Genomic DNA, 20,966 nt, shown 5'->3' with positions numbered 1-20,966 from the left:
GGGAGGGACAGTTATGGCTCCGGGAGTGGACGAATGTTAAGTCTCCAGCACCCCTGGGATTGAATGTGCACGCCTTGCAGGGATGAGGGGCTGCACGGGCTGTGGCTGGAAGGGAGCATGACCTGTAGAGCAGCTCGACTAAAGGCCCAAACCATTCTGAGGCCTGCCCTATGCTTAGTACAGGAAGCGAAGAGGGGCCCTTTGGCACTTGCCCTGCAGAGGGGGAAGGCAAAGGAACAGCCCCCTTTGAGGGCCTCCTGCAGCACAGAGGGGAGTGAAGAAACCCCATACAGAGATGGGAAGGCAGGGGGTGAATGAGAGGCTGTTGTCACAGAGCCAGACAGCATCAACCTTGCTACTAAAGCCATTTGCTGGGCTGCCTGCTGAGCAGCCCCTCAGATATTGTCTTGGCAACACCCGCGACTCCCCCTGACCATGTGTGTGAGGGGATTAGACCTGCCTTGGCCTTAGTTCTCCCCTCTCACATTATTCTCCTGGGGTCAGCAGACGAGGAGAGCACATAGCCCTGAGTCGTTTCAACACCCCCCCACCCCTTTTCTATGAGGCCAGCTCAGCATCTGTAACTGGAATGGTCCCATTGGCAGCATGACATGACTGTGATCACACCTGTCTTGAGATGCCTCCTTGAATCCAAAACACCCTCCCCCAGTCCCCCCCCGCCCCCTTTCCATTCCTTTCTGCCTGAGCTGTCTGCAGAGCCAAGGCTTCGCAGCGGTGAGCTACGTGGCCCCAGGCTCGGCTGTGCAGGGTAAGTTCATTAACTGGAGGCTCAGATTCCTATTCGGATTCTTCCCCCACCATTGCACAAAGCAGTTGCCATGCATGGTAGGGACATCTCTCCTTCTCCTCCTCCTCCTCCAGTGCTACATTCCCCAACACAGCCCAGCTCTGCAGCATGATGCATGCAGAAGACTCAGGTTTCAGTCCAGGAGTGCTTCATTTATATTTTTTCTCATCCCTCAAGTCTTTGTAACCTCCTCTCCCACCAGCTCTACTGCTTTGCTAAAAGTTGAGCAGAGATGTCTCTGGACCGAAATCCCAGCTACAGACTCCCCGCAAAACTTTGAGTAAGATCAGATCCAACTTCAAACCAACCTCTAGATCTGTAAACTCTAGAGCTGGGGAAGTCTGGCTCTCTGAGCGCCGTAGCAGGAGCTCACCTCTCACTGTAATGTCTTAAACCACTAGAACCATGTGATTTCAAAGGTAAGCCACTGCCAGGAAGCTATCAGGAGGAGATCCCTTCCCATTCCTGCCCACCCGCTCCCATCAATGCTGGCAGAGAGGCAGAAGACAACTGATGTGGCTTCTCCTTGCTGCTCAGGGCTGGCTTTATAAGAGAAACTTCCAGGCTGGTCCCAGAGTGTTACCAACCCAGATTATGACGACAGTTAAGTCACTACCACTCTCTCCATTAAAAGAAACAAACCCTGCTTTTGTGCAGCTGTTGCTTTACCACGATGATGGCTCCCATGTTGCAAGCCAAGGGTGTCGTCCACTTCAGACTCCGCTCCTCAGACAGGCACCCCGCTGTCCGGGGGAAGAGCTGCTCCCTGTCCTATTTCTGTAGCCTGGGATTCACTTTGTTTCCCTTCATACCCATGTGTTCCTGAACCTTTCACCACTCAAACTACAGAGGGATGGATCTTCCGTGGGACTGGGAACAACTCCCATGGCTTGGCATATGAATTGGCCTCCCTCTGAGCATCCCCTACAGTTTAAACTGCTCAGCCTTGTCTACAAGGCCCTACAGAGCTCCTTGCTGGCCAACTTCTCTGGCCTGGTCGCTTATTGCACCAGCTGCCTCCCCTCCCCCTCCTCACCAATAATGCCTTAGAGTCTGTTAGTTCTTTTCTCCCATAACCATCTCCTGCCCTTTTCTCCATGCCCATTCTCCCCGGACTACAGTAACAGGAGCAACTGGAAGTCAGGCTTGAGGTGCTTCAGCTAAGATGAGGTGGCCCCCTGGACTGGACTAGGAGGGTACTGTAGGTCAGGACGGTGGTGCATTGGCAGAGTTGTGCAGGGAAAGCTTGTACAATGACCCTCCCATTTGATGAATATGCCCCATCTTCTTTTTGGGTTTCCAGGTGTTTTCCCCAATATTTGTGGACCTTCAAAACTCAAGAATTAATAAAAAAAGTTTGCCTTAAAATCATTCCATTCCTGTAATCAGGCTCTGGCTGGATGCTCCTTCAGTAGCCAGCAAGACTCGGATCATTATCCTGTCAGCCCAGCTCACCATGCATGGAGAGAGTTCCCGCCTCACAAAATAAGGTGCAGCCAGACCTTTGCCTTCCTCACATTCTTGCTCTTGAAGCTTCCTGACAGCTGTCAGCCACTGTTACATCACCCTCCCTCCCCCAGGAGCCCGTTTGCGTAGCCCAGGCTGCCTGCATGGACCCCCAGCCAGCCTGCCAGTCCCTGTAAGGCTCACTTCAAGCTCCTTCTTAGACCAGGCAGGCAAAGCTGTGGGTGCTTTGCTCGCTGGGAGCTTTCTAAACACACCACTTGGAACCCTGGGACCCAATACAAACCTTCCATCCCGCTGACACTTTGCATGCAGGCTCCTATATTGAAACCCACCGATTCATAGCTGTAAGTTGCGTTGTGCAGGAGGGAGCTCTTTCCAGTGAATGCTTACCACCACAGCAGGCCCATAACCTTTGTAGATGTTTATGTGAGTACCATTTAGGCAACTGAAACCACATACAACATCTCTGTTCAAAACCCATAGTCAGCAGGACCCATACTAATTGTAAATGGAAGCAAGGCTAAAATAAAGTATCCTTTGTCTGCTATTCATTCATTTTTTTCTCCTAACAGGGAAATAATGGGCCAGATCCTAAGCGAGGATAAACTGTCATAGCTCCATTGACACCAATGGAGCTATGACAATTTACACCAACTGAGGTTCTACCCATTGTACCCGGCTGCCTGCTTGGAAGTCACGCCATTAGCATCTTGCTCATGGTGTTACAAATATGGCTGAAGAGGCATTTTCATTCTTAGCTCTGGATTTCAGATACTGTAACTTCCTGAAAACAATCACCCCCTGGTTTGAAATTTCTCTTGTGTGGTCTCAGCTCAGAGGGTTTTTTGTTTTTCCCCCCACCTGTAGCCATTTCTGTGAGTGAAAACAGTACAGGGTGTTTCATGCTATCATACAGCTAGTCAAGTGCTTTTTCTGTACTTGCTCAAAACCATGGGGGATGGAGGGATGGCTAAAAGTATGCATGGATGGCCCCAAAGAAATGCAGCTGCATTTCACCAGTTACCCAATGAAGTAAGTGCACATCTTGTATTTATCTCCAATGACATTAAATATCAGTTTTTCAAAACCCCAACTACATTCCTGAAGAAGTAGGTCTGAGGCTTTGAATGCACCAGAGCCAAGACATTCCACATTTACCACTTCTCCAGAGCCATATTAAGGCATAAAAGCCATTTCATGGGCATAAGAGGGACTCATTACAATTGTTATGGGAACCATTAACTGCCTTTCCTGGAGCTGTGTCCACGTTCATTCTTAACAATAATGCTGCACAATGAATTTGATTTCAGAGGGATGAGTTTTAGGCTGCCCCACACACACCTCAGAGATCAACATGGTGAGGATAACATGGATAGTTCTTTCTAGATCTCTGATGCCTCCAGGCCTCTGGTCCCTCCATGGCTGCTAGCAGCTTGCCAGCCACGTGACAAGAGTATAACCTGTAGAGTCTGGAACTCGCCCAGAGCAGGGTTGTGAGGAGGGGCTGATATCCATGATATCCTGAGTGGCATTACTGCCCTGTTACGATGCATTTATGGGATGCTTGGCAGTTGGTGAGGTGAGCTGGTGTCATGCCATCACCACCCAGTGTCATGGTGATGCAGTGTCACTGAACCATAAACTCAGTTGGGGGAATGGTAACGGGCTCATTGGTTGGGCAGTTGGCAAACCTGGACTCTCCTAGAGAACCCGGGGTGAGTGGGGGCTGAGTGGAGACCCCCGCTGGGGATTCTGACAGTCAGGGGAAAGTGACATGTCATTGCCCCCTCTGACATTCAGAATGCTCTGCCTGGCATTATGGGGAGGAAGGTCAATGGAAAAAACACCACAGCAAGCAGCAAATCCCCACTTAGCAGTGCTGATGCAGAAGCTGGTTCCTCAGTTTCTGTGTCAGCATCTCCACAGACCCCCGAATGACACCCCCAAAAGTCAATGGCTGGGTAGCTGTGTCAGGCTCTGGAGAGAATTGTGGCCAGCCCTCCTCATTTATGGAAAAGTTCAGGGAACGCTTGAGGGTGTGGTAGATCCCACAGGAATTCCCTCAGGGCCTTCCCTCAGCCCCCTCCCCAAAACACTGTCTCTCTCTGCTCCGTGCTGTTGCTCCTGTCCCATGGGATGTGGGGGGAGGGTACTGTCCCCTAATTCTCAAGCCTTTTACCCGGATTGCTAACAAAAGATGAACACCTCAAAGCATGCAAGCCCCTGATAGTGACCATCAAGCACCCAAGCTGGGGGAGAATGGAGAAGCCTGTGCCTACCACTCCTGCTATCTTGGGCCACTGGGATTCTGTGCTGGCTGCTGGAGCCAGACCTGCATGTCAGAAGCCTGCCTGTGTCCTCTCCCTCCCCTTGCCAGCAGCCAAGAAACCTGTTCAGTGAAAGGACTGAGCTCCATTCATTCTCCCCCTCTGCGAACCATCTGTAAAGTCAACAGTGCTCAGACAGGAACCCAAAGGGGAGGCATGTCCTGAATGCTGAGCTGGTCTCTGGCAGCGTCTGCTACTGCTGTGCTTGCCGGTCACTCAGATGGCTGGGAGCCCAGAGCCCATCTCCAAGAGGGCAAGAAGCAGATCTAGAGTTCTGGGTCGGACAGATTAGCTTAACCCTTCCCTGGTGAGGAAGGTTGAGAGTGGCCCTGCATTTTCTAGCATTGTTGGGGAGATGGGTCCCGTCAAGGTTTCAGAAACAGCAGCTGGTGTCCACACGTCTTCTGTCATGACACATGGGTCTGGCTTTCCAGCCACATGGTTAAAGGCGGCAGCACATGCCTGGTTTCCAGTGACATGCTGGCCATCTGAATGGGAGGTCAGGTGGGGGCTTCCTTTTAAAGAATGCTCTGACTGCAACGGCCATAGTGTTAAGCAAGAGAAGGCTGTTATCCTGCATTTATTTTTCCTGTTCTAGCTCGTGAGGATCTCATATTACTTTACAAGCGTGAAAGAATTAAGGGCTGGAGCACCCACGGGAAAAAAAAAGGTAGGGGCTGAGCACCCACTGGCAACCCTCCAGCAGCTCCCGCCTACCAGCAGGCCCCACAGATCAGCACCTCCCCCTCCCCCTCCCCCTCCCCCCCACCATGATCAGCTGTTTTGCGGCATTCAGGAGGCTCTCCAGCAGAGGGGTCAGGAGTGAGGACACAACATTCTCTGGGGTGGGGGGGTTGGACTAGGCAGGAAGAGACAGGGTGGGGTGGAGAAAGGGCAGGGCCTTAGGGGAAGGGGTAGAGTGGGGGCGAGGCCTGGGGCAGAGCCGGAGGTTGAGCACTCCTCGTCACTTTGGAAAGTCAGCGCCTGTAAGATGTGGTATAGTTGATCATCTAATCTAGTGTCTTGCTGGGACTAGGGCTTGAGTGGAGATGAGACAGCTACAACACAATCCAAAAGATAACTGTGGTTTACTAAAGGCATGTCTACACATACAGTGCTGCAGCTCATCTGGTGAAGATGCTCTATGCCCCCAGGGGAGAACTCTCCCATGGGCATAATAAAACCACCCCCGCAAGCAACAGAAGCTACGGTGACAGGAGAAGCTCTCCCACCGACATAGGGCTATCCACACCGGCGCTTATGTCAGTGTAACTTGTGTCGTGCAGGGGGACGGTTTATTCACACCCCTGAGGGATATAAATTCTGCTGACATAAGCTGTAGTGTAGACGTAGCCTGAAGGTATGTTCTACACTACCTGCCACATCAGCGGGCAGCGATCAATCCAGTGGGGGTTGATTTATCGCATCTAATCTAGACACGATAAAATTGACCCCCAAATGCTCTCCCATCGACTCCTGTACTCCACCACCGCGAGAGGTGCAGGCAGAGTCGATGACGGAGCGGCAGCAGTCGACTCACCGCAGTGAAGACACTGTGGTGAGTAGGTCTAAGTACATGGACTTCAGCTAAGTTATTCATGTAGCTGAAGTTGCGTGACTTAGATTGATCCCACCCCCCATTGTAGACCAGGCCTTAGACTGTAGACTCTTCGAGGCAGGGACAATCTTTCCATTCTGTCTGTACAGCACCTAGCACAATGGTGCCCTGTTCAGTTATCTTGGAAGGCATGGCCAGGATGATCTCAAGATGGTCAGGGACTAAACCCCATACTTGGGGTGTCCAACTGGGAGTGGAGAACTGCGGATGGATCACTCAAAACTGCCCCGTCCTGTTCATTTCCTCTGATGCACCTGGTGCTGCAGGCTGTCAGAGATGGGATACGGGGCTAGATGGACCATTGGTCTGATCCAGCATGGCCATTCACTTGTTCAGCTGGGCAAGATTTTACCCATCTTCTGTGCTGCAGAATTTGCTTTGAAATCATCAGCTAGAGCACCATTATTGGATCCTCAACTACTGTACTTCAGCCTGGCAGTGCCAGGCCAAAGGCTAATGAAACTGCTTCACACAAGTAGCAGCAGGGGCCTGAAGTACTTTGTATCACTGATCATTATCCAGAAGATTGTGACCTTTTTCAGAAGCCACCCTTGACACCTCAAGGTCAGGTTATTGCTGCAATTTTAGGACACACAAAATGTCATTAAATAACAGGTCAATTCCCACCAAACCCGTCCAGATTCCCCACCACCACCTTCCAGATCCTTCATTTTCCTCTTCAAGATCACCCACCTGGTCACTGTCGTAAAGAGCCTGGAGTGGACTTCGGCCTGACTTCCCGTGCCAGCGGGTCCCCAGAATCCTATCCTCTGCAGCTGGAGAGAGAAGGATGGGGGAGAAGAAAGAGCATTTTACTTCCCTTGCTACTGCCTCTTGGGTGCTTTCTTGAGATGCTATGACGGAGAGAAAAGAGCTCCCAGGATGAGAGTCTAGGTTAAATATGAGTTGGTGTCATCCTCTATTTAGGCCCATTCGGCTTCCAGCACTGGACTAGCAACTTTTCCCCTTCCACCACTTGCCAAGCTGTCTGTCACCCTGGGTGTGACGCCGTGCGGAAGGTGGTCACCTCTGGGTTAGGATTTACTAGATTCAAGTCCCACATCATATACTCAAAGGTGTCAATGCGCTTCTTGCTGCTGCCCACATGTGGGATTTCTAAATGCAGATCTGAGTCTGTATATGGCCCTATACACCAGAAAGTTCTGGAGCCAGCTGATGGTTAAATACATTATACATGATGTCACAGCAGCCCTAGGGTGTCTTGGCAAAGTGTACTGAGCTCCTCATTGTACTAGACATCTTGCAGGCATTCATAAACTTCAGACCGATGTGTGATTTTTAAATTGTTGGTGTCCCATATAACACTTCGGGAAACTGAGGCAATAGGTTCTCAGGATTTAGGAAAAATCAAGCCACAAGTGACATGCCCACAATGAATCAGTGTGAGAGTAAGGAATAGTCCTAGAAGTCTGAGTTCAAACTCATGGCCTTATGAACACAAATCTCTCTCTCTCTCTCACACACACATACATACACCCTGCTCTTTATCCGAGATTTAAAAGAGATGGGTCAGGTTAATAAGTGTATTTGTAATACAAATTTCTTTATCCCTGTTCTTTGTAACATCTGAATTCCTGAAAGGTTTTCAGAACTAACATTCTCAAATTTACTTGTCATGACTAATGCTGTGTTGTGGTTTTTTGTTTGTTTTTATTTTCTGTATTTCATAGAATTTGGGCTGTAAGCCTAATCAGTTTCATTTTATTTTGTTTCTTCTCGTCAGTTTCATTTTCTGGCTCTCCATACTAGCAAATTGTGGCAATGTTTGAACTGCAAACAGTTCATGGGTCAAGTTTAAAATCAAAGAAAATACATGGAATGCAAGAAAAATGCATATATCTTCAAAATATTTCTGTCAATAAGCAAAACCTAAGTTCGGGGTACAAACATTTCATATATGTCCTTTTAAATAATAAAACCACAAACAACAGGCAATTGCACTTCACAACTTCAATTGCAACTGCCAAGTAACTTCACCCATGTGGACATGAGAAATGTCACTGCCTGCTGGGCTGGATCAATGAGGGAAATTACTCAACAGGAGGTAACAGAGAGCAATCCCAACCGTTTTATCTGACAAAAGGGTGTAATAGCATTTGTGCTAGGCAGTAACAAGAGGACAGAGTAACTATACATTTCCAGGCTCAGGTCACTTGCTAATTAATAGGGAAGTTGTCAAGATACTTCATTGTTATAAATCTGTTGTCTTACTTGGCTGTTTAAAAAAATTGCTCTAGTGTTTGAAACTAAAGAGCCTCCTGCTCAGTTTTTATTCCTCTCTATACTACATAGATACACTTATTCTGTACTGGAGGGGTGTTTAAACTGATGTCAGATTCCAGGATAGATCCTATCCATCTGCTGTGTTATTCCAGCTTCCAAGGCAAGTGGAGATACTGAGGAAAAGTTTTCATTTACGAGAACAATGAGGTTTCTAGCCCTTAGAGTTGTGAAAAACGTTCCAAATGTGACTTGATGCAGTGCTGTCTGCCTGAGTCTGCTGACAGCCTGAAACAATAGCTATCAAGGAAGAGTGAGATACCTTGTATATGTCAGATTATGTTAACTCTGGAGCCTAATGGAACAATTTAAACATGCACATGCATTTATCTACAGCCGATGGATGCAGGGCAGCTATGAGCTGCCCTCCTTCAGGCGCCGCCAGTTTAAAAAACTGCAGTGCTGTAAATGGTGGCACCTCAGAGTGCGGCCCTTTTCCCCTCCCTCATCTGGCTTCTAGGCTGCCCCACTCCCTGCCTAGGGGACAAAGGTTAAATGTAGGGAGCGGGGAAAGCTTCCCTTGGGTGTTCTACTCTCTGGTCACTAGGGGACATGGTAATTGCTGCTCATCCTCCCCCTCTCTGATCCCTGCTCAGTGCAGTAGGGAGGCAGAGATAGTGTTCAGAGAGAGGGGGCACAGGATGGAGCTGATCAGGAGCCTGGAGAGAAAGGAGAAAGTCTGCTCCACACAACAATGTTCCTGCTCAGGCCTGGGAAGGAAAGGAAGAAAGTGGATCAGGTCTAGGAGATCTCTCTTTTTAAATTCAAGTCACCCCCACCCCAGGACAGAAAAGGGGAGGAGGTAGAAGAGGCAGGGGAGGCCAAAAGGCAGATAAAAAGAGAGGGAAGTAAAGAAAGGAAGGGAGAGGGGGAAGGTAGCAAGAGGTGCATCTGGGCCAGGGGGTGCCCTGCATCACTGTATTCAGTGAGTGATGCTAATTGCTACAGCTAATTCTCCAAACACAGGAGCATATCTGGCCCTGGGTAACCCCTAATGATGTCAAGGGCAGCTGCTCTGGCTTATGTTGGAAATGAAAGTGGCATTTAAAAAAAGTTTAGTTACTGCTAGAGATGGATTCAAACCAGAATCAAGATTCCAAATCCTCTCAGATGTTTTGGTGGGGAGGGGAGATAAATGAGAGATAACAGTTCAAATTAGAATCCCACCCCTACCCCCTGCAAAAAAAAATATTCCAAACTGTCAGGGGCCTGTTTTCCACTTCTGGACGGGACATGTGAAAATCTCCCAGGCTCACCTGATGTGATGAGATTTCTGCCTCTTTTGGCAAAAATCTCCCAAGATTTGGATGCCACTGAATACCCCAGTGTTGATTTGGCCTGAATCCCAAACAGCCTGATATCAACTCTTGATGCAAGCTCAGTAAATGGGGCTGCGCACGTCAAAACGGGTGACAGGATCAAGCCTGAAAGGATATCACTGGGCACTCTGCTATGCACCGAGTCCTGCACGCGGGCTAGCCCTAGTTTTGTGACCTCCCACCACATAGCCCTTGGGAATACTGTAAGTTGGCCCTCTCCATAAGATGAGGACACCCCAAAAAGTTCAGCAGCCCAACACTGCAGGATGCAGGTTATAATTGCTGCAGGGACATTTTAAAATGTAAAGAGAACATGTCTTATGGAGGTTAAAGCATGAAAAGAATTCTGCTAATATTAGGGTCTGTAAATATACTTGTTTTCGGCAAGCTAATTTGGGGTCTAAGACACGCAACTGTAGCTCTTTTGAAATACAGCATAAAAAAAAAAAAAAAAAAAAAAATACCGACCACATTTTAAGATCTAAGCACAAACCACTGCTAAATCCACATACACACAGGAAATGACACTTCCGGCAGCATTAGATGATCAAAGTTACTCAACAGGAGGTAACGGACAGCGGTGCTAGGTTCCTCCATCCAATGTAACCGTTACCCCACAAGTGGGTGTAACAACATCTGTGGTGAGGAGAGCTGAGGAACAGGCCTGAGGCCTGCAGTACCATGCTGCGGCACTTGCCCAAAGGGCTAGGAGTCTGCATTGCCCGGCTGAGTCATTTGCAAACAATGGTCCTTTTAAAAATCCATCATTTAAAACCTTGTTGTTACAAAGAAGAAGAAATCATTTTTAAAAAGTGAAAATCTGAAACCGCATGTCTGTTTCCCAATGAGTTTTAAATCCCTGCTTTGTTATTGTGGGGATGCTTTGAGCACTGGGCCACTCACACTGGCTTGCTGCTAGCTGTGTTGCCAACTCGCATGATTTTGTCAGGAGCCTCATGATAATTGTTTTCCTTAAAGCCCCAGCTCCTGGAAACAACACAGACTGACATCACCATCACATATCCACTTCTTAAAGAGGAAGTAAGTTTCTAGCCCTCATGACTGTGGAGAAGGCTTCAAAATGTGACCCCAGTGCACCCTAAAGGCTTAAACGCAGAAGGCAAAGAAAAAATACCAAATCTATTATTTGTACATAATCTCCTGATTTTAAAGCCAATCACATGATTTTAGCTGAGCTGGACTCATGATTTTTGAGCATTTGGGGCTGGCAATACTGTTGTCAGGGTGCCTGCTGATTGTGGGGGATGCATGCTTGTGAGCACTGGGATGGCCAGCACTGCCTTTAATTCAAAACAGCATGGAGGGATTTGCTTTGGAAAAGAACACGCTCACAAATAGTCACATTTCTAACTGCAGGAAATAACTGTATCATCGAAGACTGACTGCTGAGGTTGACCTGGGGCCCTCGAGTACACAGGGCTCAGTTTAGTAAGCTGGAGACAAGGGGGCTTATTCACTGGGGTCCTTGTACCACTGCTAAACATTGGTACAGTGTCCGGTAGATCATATGAAGAGCCGGCTCTGGGGGCTATGTGCTCACCTGGCAAGAGCCCCCGCTCCAGCACGGGAGGCACTTTTGAGCAGAACAGCAGCATGTTGCAGGCTGGCCAGAGAGGTGCATGGAGAGTAGAAGGAGTTGCAGGCAGCGCAGATCTGCCCTCCAAGAATTCAGTGCTCCTGCGGTGGGGCCACTGGAGCATGAGAGGGGTTGATTTAAGTGCTACAGGTAAGTCTGAAGGCAACAGCAGCAAAGCCATTGAAGCGGAGGTGCAATTTAGACCAATGACTTCCCTGTCCTGCACTGTGTGCTGCAGTGCCCCCCGGGAAAGCCTCTGAATAGAGCAGCTGCAAGCTGTCTCCCCTTTGTCCCTGCACCAGAGCAAGATCTGGCCCAGAATACACCCCTTCCATTGTTGCAGGTATCTGCAACAGCCTGGTCAGCTTGGTCACAGGGCATGTACTGTGTACACTTAAAAACGGCTGTTGCAATGCTGATGGAGGGGCCTCAGAGATCTGAGCTGCCAACGGGCAGCAGCCAGGTTGCAACATTTCATAGCTCTCGGCTGGTTTAGTTTTCACAAGTGATTACGCCATCCCCTGGACTAGTCCCTTGCCAAACTTTCACGGTTGACATCTGGGCCAATTCAGGTTTTACAAGCACACGCACCACAGGAAGCATCCTAACTTAGAAAACTTCTGTTTGCTTTACACTCTAATTCCCTAGAAGAAAAGTAGATGGGCTTCCTGGCTGGGACAGTAATGCATCCGAATCCCAGCTCGCAGCAAAGTTTAAAGCAGAGTTTGAAACCCCCAGCAAATGGGGCCGAAACACTGACAACCACAGTGGCTCAGCTAGACCTCGCTCGCTGGCCCAGCAGTCCCCAGCAGGACAGAAGCTTTGAAGTAACATGGCTGCTGGACAGTAATAAGGGTGTGCATTCTCCTGGAGGCAGGATCAGAGCTGCAAAATCAGAGGCAGGTGGCAACGTTTAACTCCTCACACAGTGGCAGATGAAGACATGCTCAATGGGACATGGGCCTCGTAGTCGGAAGGAGCCTAGGTGCAGCAACGAGGCAGAGCAATAGGTGATGGCACCATGCATTGAAACTATGTGGAACACTCATTCTACTTGACAACAGAGGTTACTGAATCTAAGTTTACTCTACATGGGTTCCACTATGTATCTGTGTAACAAAGAATCCAGACCTGCAACACCCCCTGCTCCTCTGGCCTTGGGTCTGTTGCCCACACTCCCAGCCACTGCTCTGATGAAGCCCCTTGCTCCTGAGCTGTAGCACCCCTGGCTATCCTATTCTTGGAACCAATTCTCTCCAACAGCTCTGTTCATGTACTTCATTTTCGTCCTACAGCCCCCAGCCATTCCGGTCCTGAACCTCCTTACAGACAGCTCCCCCCACACAAGCCAAAGCAGACAATGGCTCAGATTGCAAAGGCAGTGCTATAAAGTGGCTTCCTATTGAACGCTGGTTAAACTGCATGGACTGAGCCTTGAACTGGAAACTAAGTATATGGCCAGAGGGGGAGAAAGTCTCAGGTTTTTATTCAAACCTGTTTCTTCCATTAGTTTGGGGATGAACCATGAATTAGAGGACAGGGAAGGTGGGGAATTATATTTCTGACCATTTATTGTTAGCGTGGCTTCACTTCAAGAGACTGAGTGGAAGAAAAGGCCCCCACGGTTCTGCTGGGTCTCTTACAGTAGCTAAGTTCCCGGGCAGGAGGTACCCTTGCTATGGTGGCCTCTGGGCTCTAGGAGGCTGAGGAAGGGGACAGAGCCAACAGGTAATGGAATAGCAGACAGTGGGGGAAAATAGGGTAGATTAATGGGATCCCTCTCCATTTTGGGATCACAGCCACAAAACAGCAGATGCTCCATCACGCAGGCTGTTCCAAGATCATAACATCTTGGCTCCAGTTCTGTCTTTACAGCCCGTTAGTGACTTTCCCAGATCCACATCCAGCTCCCTCTGCACATGGATATCCCAGAAAAGTTTCGCACAGCCACAGTTGTTTCCATATGCAGGGATGCAGTTTAGCCAGCTAGATCTAGTTCCTATAGGGAAGAAACCTCGCACATCTCCACCCCATTTCTCAGACAACTAAGAAAACAATGAGGATTAGGGTGACCGGTGAGGATGAGACCAAGATGCAAAGTTGGGATCTGGTGCCAAAGTTTTCTAAGGCGCAGGGGCAGGAGGGGGCGTTTGGCCTGGTTACAAAGTTCAAAGACTTATCTTTGCCATAGACTGGGAAAAAGGGACAGAAGAGACAGTGGGTGTGTGGTTGAGGGAGATGGGAAGGAGCAGAGAAACACTTGTCAAGAAACCAGAGGTAATCAGTACCCAACACGTGATCAGAGACTAGAAGGAAACAGGTACTTTTTAGAGTTTTCGGTGCTGCTGTTGCTTTCAATCTTCCCTGTGGAGCTTGAAAAACAAATCAACCAACCAACCCACACTCCAAATTCTACTAATATTCCACCGATCACAGAAGCTGCAGCAGTTTGATAACAATAATTGTTCTCGGTCTGGGGTTCAACTGTTTCACTTCACTCTCTTTGGAAAAGGAGAAGGAAATCAATTTAACAGCGAATTTCTAGGCTTATTAGTCAATAAAGTGGGCAGAAGTATTACAGGATGCTGATGTCCCAGGGAATGCTTTGAAAAACAAGGGGTGCTGCTATCAAATCCTATTTTCTGCACTGCAGAAGAGTGCGAGAGAGGGAAAGCCCTATTTCAGGCCTGTCTTGATTCTATTCCTCTGAATGCAGGAGAACCATAGGAGGTTCACTGCATCAAACAGTACAATGAGAAAACAGACTGTGGCACCCAAAGCACAGTGAACTGGTCAGATTCTGCTCTGAGTTACACTGGTGTCAACTTGGAGCAACTCTGATTAGCATGTTTATTATGATAGTGAGTAGGGGCCCACCAAGAGCAGGAGCCCTTTGCGCTTGGGACCACATGAACACAATAGCAGAGTCCCCCCTACCCCAAAGAGCTTACAATCTCGGCAAATAAGATAAACCTTATCCCCCACCCTGTGTCTAAACACACAAGCAGATAACTTCAGGGAAGTTATTCTGGGTTTACCTCAGTGTCACTCAGAGTGGAATTTGGCTCAGTGTCCCCTCGAGACTCCCAGGAGACATTTGGAGTCCTTCCACATTGCATTGAAAGACCTGATCCTGTCCACTGTGGCAATCTCTATGTTATTCTGATATACTAGAGAGCATTGCGTGTTTCTTAATAAAGAAAGTCACAGAAAAGACCGGCCTCTCCGAAGCTGCTGAGCAGAGCCCAGTATAGCATAAAACCTTGTTGACATCACTGTGAAATATTGCCAGTGCAAGAATGAGAGGGGGCCCTTGATCAATTTAAATATGAATCAAGAGGATAACTTATTTTTGTGGCATATAATTAACCCATGGAACTCACTGATGCAGGATGTAACGTAGTGAAATTATTCAGTAGGTTAAAAAATGGATTCAGTATTTATGTGAATAAGAGCAGCTTCCACAGTGAGACTAGCCAAGGAAAAAGAGTATTATCAACCCTCATGCTTCAGGGCAGAAGCTGATCACTAGCTTGGTCAGGAAGAAATCTTCCACCACACCATCCTTGATGCCCAGTCACATCATGGGAGCTGTACAACATCCTTTTGAAGCGGCAGGGGATTTTTTTTTCCTGCTGATCATGCTTGTTTACCACAGAGGAGGCATTACATAGGCTTTTATCTACGTATTTTTGCCTCTTCCAGCTCAGAAGTACAGAGAGCAGTCACTGCAGAAAGGGCAAACTGTTCCAGACACAAAGGATCTGCGAGGCTCTGATACCACCCCATAATTAGGTAACAATACCAGCCTGTGGAATATGTAGGAAGCAATGAGTGTTTACAAGCAATCAACATGAGAGGCTCCCTGGATTAACTGCCCAGGTCTAAGTGCTCTTCTTACAGTTAAAAGCGCCTGCCATTGCAGCCACATTCCATAGGCATTCTGGAACCGACACCTGGGCATGGAGTCAGTGACAAGGTTCCATGAGCAGACAGGGAATTTGGCCGCTTGCAAAGGAGGGAATGAATGTGCATGAGGGGCTGGGCTGTACATGAAGCATGAACTGCAGTCTGGAGTCAAGCACTGGGAATTTAAACAGCGAGTGCAATGCTGAAGTGAACACATGAGCTGGGGATTTAGATAGCTGTCCCCTATGTAGGAGCTAGAATCCCCTACCGCTCAGGGTAGTCCAGGGAGCACCCACACGAAATACTGGACCACAGGCAAGAGAAGAACAACATCCGCACCCTCTGTCTGATGTCAACGGGCAGCCGACACATAGCGAGCAGGGAAAAGCTGCTCCATGCGTTGATTGAGGGCCTGTAGCCAGGGCCTACTGTTCAGCTGAAGGAAGAGCTAGGAGCTTTCAGTGCTGAAACAAAGGCACGGCAAGCAGCCTTCCAATGGCGCCGTTTCCCCCTGTTCCCAGCATCTGTTTTACAGAGTGAATCCATGTGCTCCAGGGAAGCGATCCAAGGAGAGGGAAAGAGGTTGATGATTCTCCAGAACCCCAGGCCAAGACCACTGAGCAGCAGCAGATGACATCATGGCCATCGGCAGCAACAGGCTTTCCCTGCACTGCAGTGACAAGCCAGTACTGGCATCAGGGAGACAGATTTTATGGGTCCATGGGAATGGAAGTAATAATATCTAATGGGGGCACTGTGAGCATTTGCTAGCTAGTATTTGGAAGAGGAAGGACTAGATAAGATGATGGAGCACAGACACGATGAGGCACAGGGGATAAGCTCAGACGTGCAGATGGAAGCAGGACCAAAGAATTCTGAGGAGGGGCTGCAGGGTGAGGAAAGTGGACGGTGGAAGCATGTGACTAGGAGAACCAGGCAGAGGAAAAGACGGGCCAGCGACAGAGAAATAGAACTCAGGAACACAGTTTGCTGGGTGGAAAATGAAGATGGAGCACAGCAGGTGCTCGCTGAAGGAGAGAGGGCAAGGAAAAAGAGACGAGCAGCTAGTCCTAGAAGGAGGGGAGGAGTCAATGGAGGCAACACCAAGTATGAGCCCCAGGAGGATTGCAAGGGCGAATACGAATCGAGAGGACTTGCAGCCAGCGAGGTGCAGGGGATAGACCGGAGAATCACACTGTCACCAGGAAAAGGCAAGTCTACGTGATTGGAGACTCCTTACTGAGAAAATAGACAGGCCTGTAACATTAGAGCTGATCGGGAAACAGAAGGGTGTGCTGTCTGCCGGGTGCTAAGATACAGGATGTGGACCTGAGGCTGAAAAGGATCCTAGCGGGAGCGGGAAAGAATCCGTTGATTGTCCTTCATGTGGGAACGAATGATACGGCTAGTTTTACTCGCTGGACTGTATCAAGGAGGACTATGCCAGACTGGGGAAGACGCTCAAGGAAATCGAGGCTCAGGTGATCTTTCAGTGGGATTCTGCCGGTTCCTAGAGGGGGCGACGAAGGAGTGACACAGATTATGACGATTAACAGATGGCTCAGGCAGTGGGTGCTATAAGGAGGGCTTTGGGATGTACGGTCATTGGGAAGCATTTACGGACAGACGACTGTTCTCTCTGGGATGGACTTCACCTAAGTAAGGAGGGAAATAGACTTCTAGGATGGAGGCTCGCGACCTCATTAAGAGAGCTTTAAACTAGGAAGTTGGGGGAGATGGTTGGAGATGTCCAGGAGATCTCCACGCCAGAATTTAACCTGGAGAGGGAAGTAAACAAAGTGAGAGGGATACGCTTGTGGACCGAAGAATTGACCCAAGGAGGAAAGCGGTGAGTAGAACTAGACTAACAGTGATGCTGGTGGTAGGTCTGTGCACAACGGGTAAAGAATGTCACTGACGCCAAACGCCCAAAAAATTAAAATGTCTGTACACTAATGCGAGGAGCTAGGTAACAAGATGGAGGAACTGGAGCTACTGGTGCAGGAAGTGAAACCGGATATTATAGGGATAACAGAAACCTGGTTGGAATAGTACTCATGACTGGAGTACAGGTATTGAAGGCTATGTGCTGTTTAGAAAAGACAGGAAGAAAGGCAAAGGTGGTGGAGTAGCATTGTACATCAATGATGAGGTTAACTGTAATGAAATAAGAAGTGATGGAATGGATAAGACAGAGTCTGTCTGGGCAAAAATCACACTGGGTAAAAAAAGCTACTAGAGCCTCCCCTGAGATAGTGCTTGGGGTGTGCTACAGACCGCCGGGATCTGATTTTGGATATGGATAGAGACCTCTTTAATGTCTTTAATGAAGTAAACACTAAGGGGAAATGTGTGATCATGGGAGACTTCAACTTCCCAGATATATAGACTGGAGGACAAGTGCTTGCAAGAATAATAGGGGTCAGATTTTTCTGGATGTGATAGCGGATGGATTTCTTCACCAAGTAGTTGAAGTACCGACAAGAGGGGATGCCATTTTAGATTTGGTTTTGGTGAGCAGTGAGGACCTCGTAGAAGAAATGGTGGTAGGGGACAACCTTGGTTCGAGTGATCATGAGCTGATTCAGTTCAAACTAGATGGAAGGATAAACAAAGGTAGATCTGGGATTAGGGTTTTTGACTTCTCAAGGGCTAATTTTAAAGAGTTAAGGAAATTAGTTAGGGAAGTGGATTGGACGGAGGAACTTGTGATTTAAATGCGGAGGAGGCCTGGAATTACTTTAAGTCGCAGCTGCGGAAACTGTCGGAAGCCTGCATCCCAAGAAAGGGGAAAAAAAACCATGGGCAGGAGTTGTAGGCCAAGCTGGATGAGCAAGCATCTCAGAGAGGGGATTAGGAAAAAGCAGAAAGCTTACAGGGAGTGGAAGAAAGGCGGGATTAGCAAGGGAAGCTACCTTAGTGAGGTCAGAACATGTAGGGATAAAGTGAGGAAGGCTAAAAGCCATGTAGAACTGGACCTTGCAAAGGAATTAAAACCAATAGTAAAAGGTTCTACAGCCACATAAATAAGAAGAAAACAAAGAAAGAAGAAGTGGGGCCGCTATACACTGAGGATGGAATGGAGGTTAAGGATAACCTAGGCATGGCCCAATATCTAAATAAGTACTTTGCCTCAGTCTTTAATAAGACTAGTGAGGAGTTTAGGGATGATGGAGGGATGATAAACGGGAATGAGGATATGGAGGTGGATATTACCGCATCTGAGGTAGAGGCCAAACTTGAACAGCTTAATGGGACGAAAAAAAAATCGGAGGGCCCGGACAATCTCCATCCAAGGATATTAAAGGAACTGGCGCATGAAAAATTGCGAGCCCGTTAGCGAGAATTTTTAATCAATCGGTAAACTCGGGGGTTGTACCGTACGACTGGAGAATTGCTAACGTAGTTCCTATCTTCAAGAAAGGGAAAAAAAGTGATCCGGGTAACTATAGGCCTGTTAGCTTGACGTCTGTAGTATGTAAGGTCTTGGAAAAAATTTTAAAGGAGAAAGTAGTTAAGGACATTGAGGTCAATGGTAATTGGGACAAATTGCAACATGGATTTACTAAAAGGTAGATCGTGCCAAACCAACCTGATCTCCTTCTTGAGAAGGTGACGGATTACTTAGACAAAGGAAATGCGGTAGATCTAATTTACCTCGATTTCAGTAAGGCGTTTGACACGGTTCCACATGGGGAACTGTTAGTTAAATTGGAAAAGATGGGGATGAATATGAAGTTGTAAGGTGGATAAGGAACTGGTTAAAGGGGAGACTCCAGCGGGTCGTACTGAAGGGTGAACTGTCAGGCTGGAAGAGGTTACTAGTGGAGTCCCTCAAGGATCGGTTTTGGGACCGATCTTATTTAACCTTTTTATTACTGACCTTGGCACAAAGAGCGGGAATGTGCTAATAAAGTTTGCGGATGACACAAAGCTGGGGGTATTGCTAACACGGAGAAGGACCGGGATATATACAGGAAGATCTGGACCACCTTGTAAACTGGAGTAATAGTAATAGGATGAAATATAATAGTGAAAAGTGCAAGGTCATGCACTTAGGGATTAATAATAAGAATTTTAGATATACATTGGGGACGCATCAGTTGGAAGCAACAGAGGAGGAGAAGGACCTTGGGTATTGGTTGATAGCAGGATGTCTATGAGCCGCCAATGCGATATGGCCGTTAAAAAAGCAAATGCGGTTTTAGGGTGCATCAGGCGAGGTATTTCCAGCAAGGATAAGGAGTGTGTTAGTACCGTTATATAAGGCGCTGGTGAGACCCCACCTGGAATATTGTGTGCAGTTCTGGTGTCCCATGTTTAAGAAGGATGAATTCAAACTGGAACAGGTTCAGAGACGGGCTACTAGGATGATCCGAGGAATGGAAAACCTGCCTTATGAAAGGAGACTCAAAGAGCTTGGCTTGTTTAGCCTGGCCAAAAGAAGGCTGCGGGGGGATATGCTTGCTCTATATAAATATATCAGGGGGATTAACGTTAGGGAGGGAGAGGAATTATTTAAGCTTAGTACTAATGTAGGCACAAGGACAAATGGGTACAAACTGGATATTAGGAAGTTTAGACTTGAAATTAGACGAAGGTTCTAACCATTAGGGGAGTGAAGTTCTGGAACAGCCTTCCGAGGGAAGTAGTGGGGGCAAAAGACTTATCTGGCTTTAAGACTAAGCTTGATAAGTATATGGAGGGGATGATATGATGGGATAGTTTAATTTGGGCAATTGATCTTGGATTATCAGCAGATAAGTCTGCTCAATGGTCTGTGAGGGGATGTTGGATGGGATGGGATCTGAGTTACTGCAGAGAATTCTTTCCTGGGTGCTGGCTGGTGAGTCTTGCCCACATGCTCAGGGTTTAGCTGATCTGCAGCGTGGGGCATGGGTCACTTGCTGGTGGATTCTCTGCAGCTTGAGGTCTTCAAACCACAATTTTGAGGACTTCAATAACTCAGTCATGTGTTAGGGGTTGTTATAAAAATGGATGGGTAGGGTTCTGTGGTCTGCTTTGTGCAGGAGGTCAGACTAGATGATCATATTGGTCCCTTCTGACCTACGAGTCTATGAGTATTATCGTAATGAATTGGCTGGTGACCCACTACCCTGTACAGGACAGAAGCAGAACTACTCAGAACTCCCTAGGTACTATCCATATCATCAATGAGAACAAGAGCTTAGTACAATTCAGAATAAAGACTGGCCATTTACATGGGTAATAACATGCAGTTGTACTAGTGAGGATAAAAACACAAGGGATGTAAATCTTCATACTTCAGGGCAAGAGCCATTCATTGATGGGGGTTAAGAAGAAACCAATAGGAAGGAGGCACCATTGTCCACCATGGGGTTTCTTGCATCTCTCTCTGAAGCATTGGGCACTGACCTCTATTAAAGACAGGACAGTGAGCTAGACAGAGCTCGTGTCTGAGGCAGCAAGACCATGTCCAGGTGGTACCCAAGTTATGTGTGTACATGATACCTCTGGTAGAACCAGCTGAATTCTTATACTTGCTTCTATGAGTCTGTTGTCTGTGGTGAAGTTTGAGTAAAGAATATTGTAACCAGCACAGTCCACATGGGGCCATTCTATTAACTGAAGAAGAAGA

General features: G+C 47.8%; 1 protein-coding gene across 1 annotated transcript in view; it reads right to left on the bottom strand.

The window, feature by feature from the left end:
• CHST13 (carbohydrate sulfotransferase 13) overlaps positions 1 to 20,966 on the bottom strand; it is a 74,235-nt gene that overhangs the window by 3,437 nt on the left and 49,832 nt on the right. Inside the window, exon 2 of the mRNA XM_032784333.2 lies at positions 6,914 to 6,996. Coding sequence (XP_032640224.1) covers positions 6,914 to 6,996 — 83 coding nt within the window. The remainder of the gene's footprint in view (positions 1 to 6,913; positions 6,997 to 20,966) is intronic.

The sequence above is a fragment of the Chelonoidis abingdonii genome, chromosome 17, assembly GCF_003597395.2.
Source record: "Chelonoidis abingdonii isolate Lonesome George chromosome 17, CheloAbing_2.0, whole genome shotgun sequence".
Taxonomy (NCBI): Eukaryota; Metazoa; Chordata; order Testudines; family Testudinidae; genus Chelonoidis; species Chelonoidis abingdonii.
Note: the sequence above shows the minus strand (reverse complement) of the source record. Positions and strands in the feature narration are given on the sequence as shown.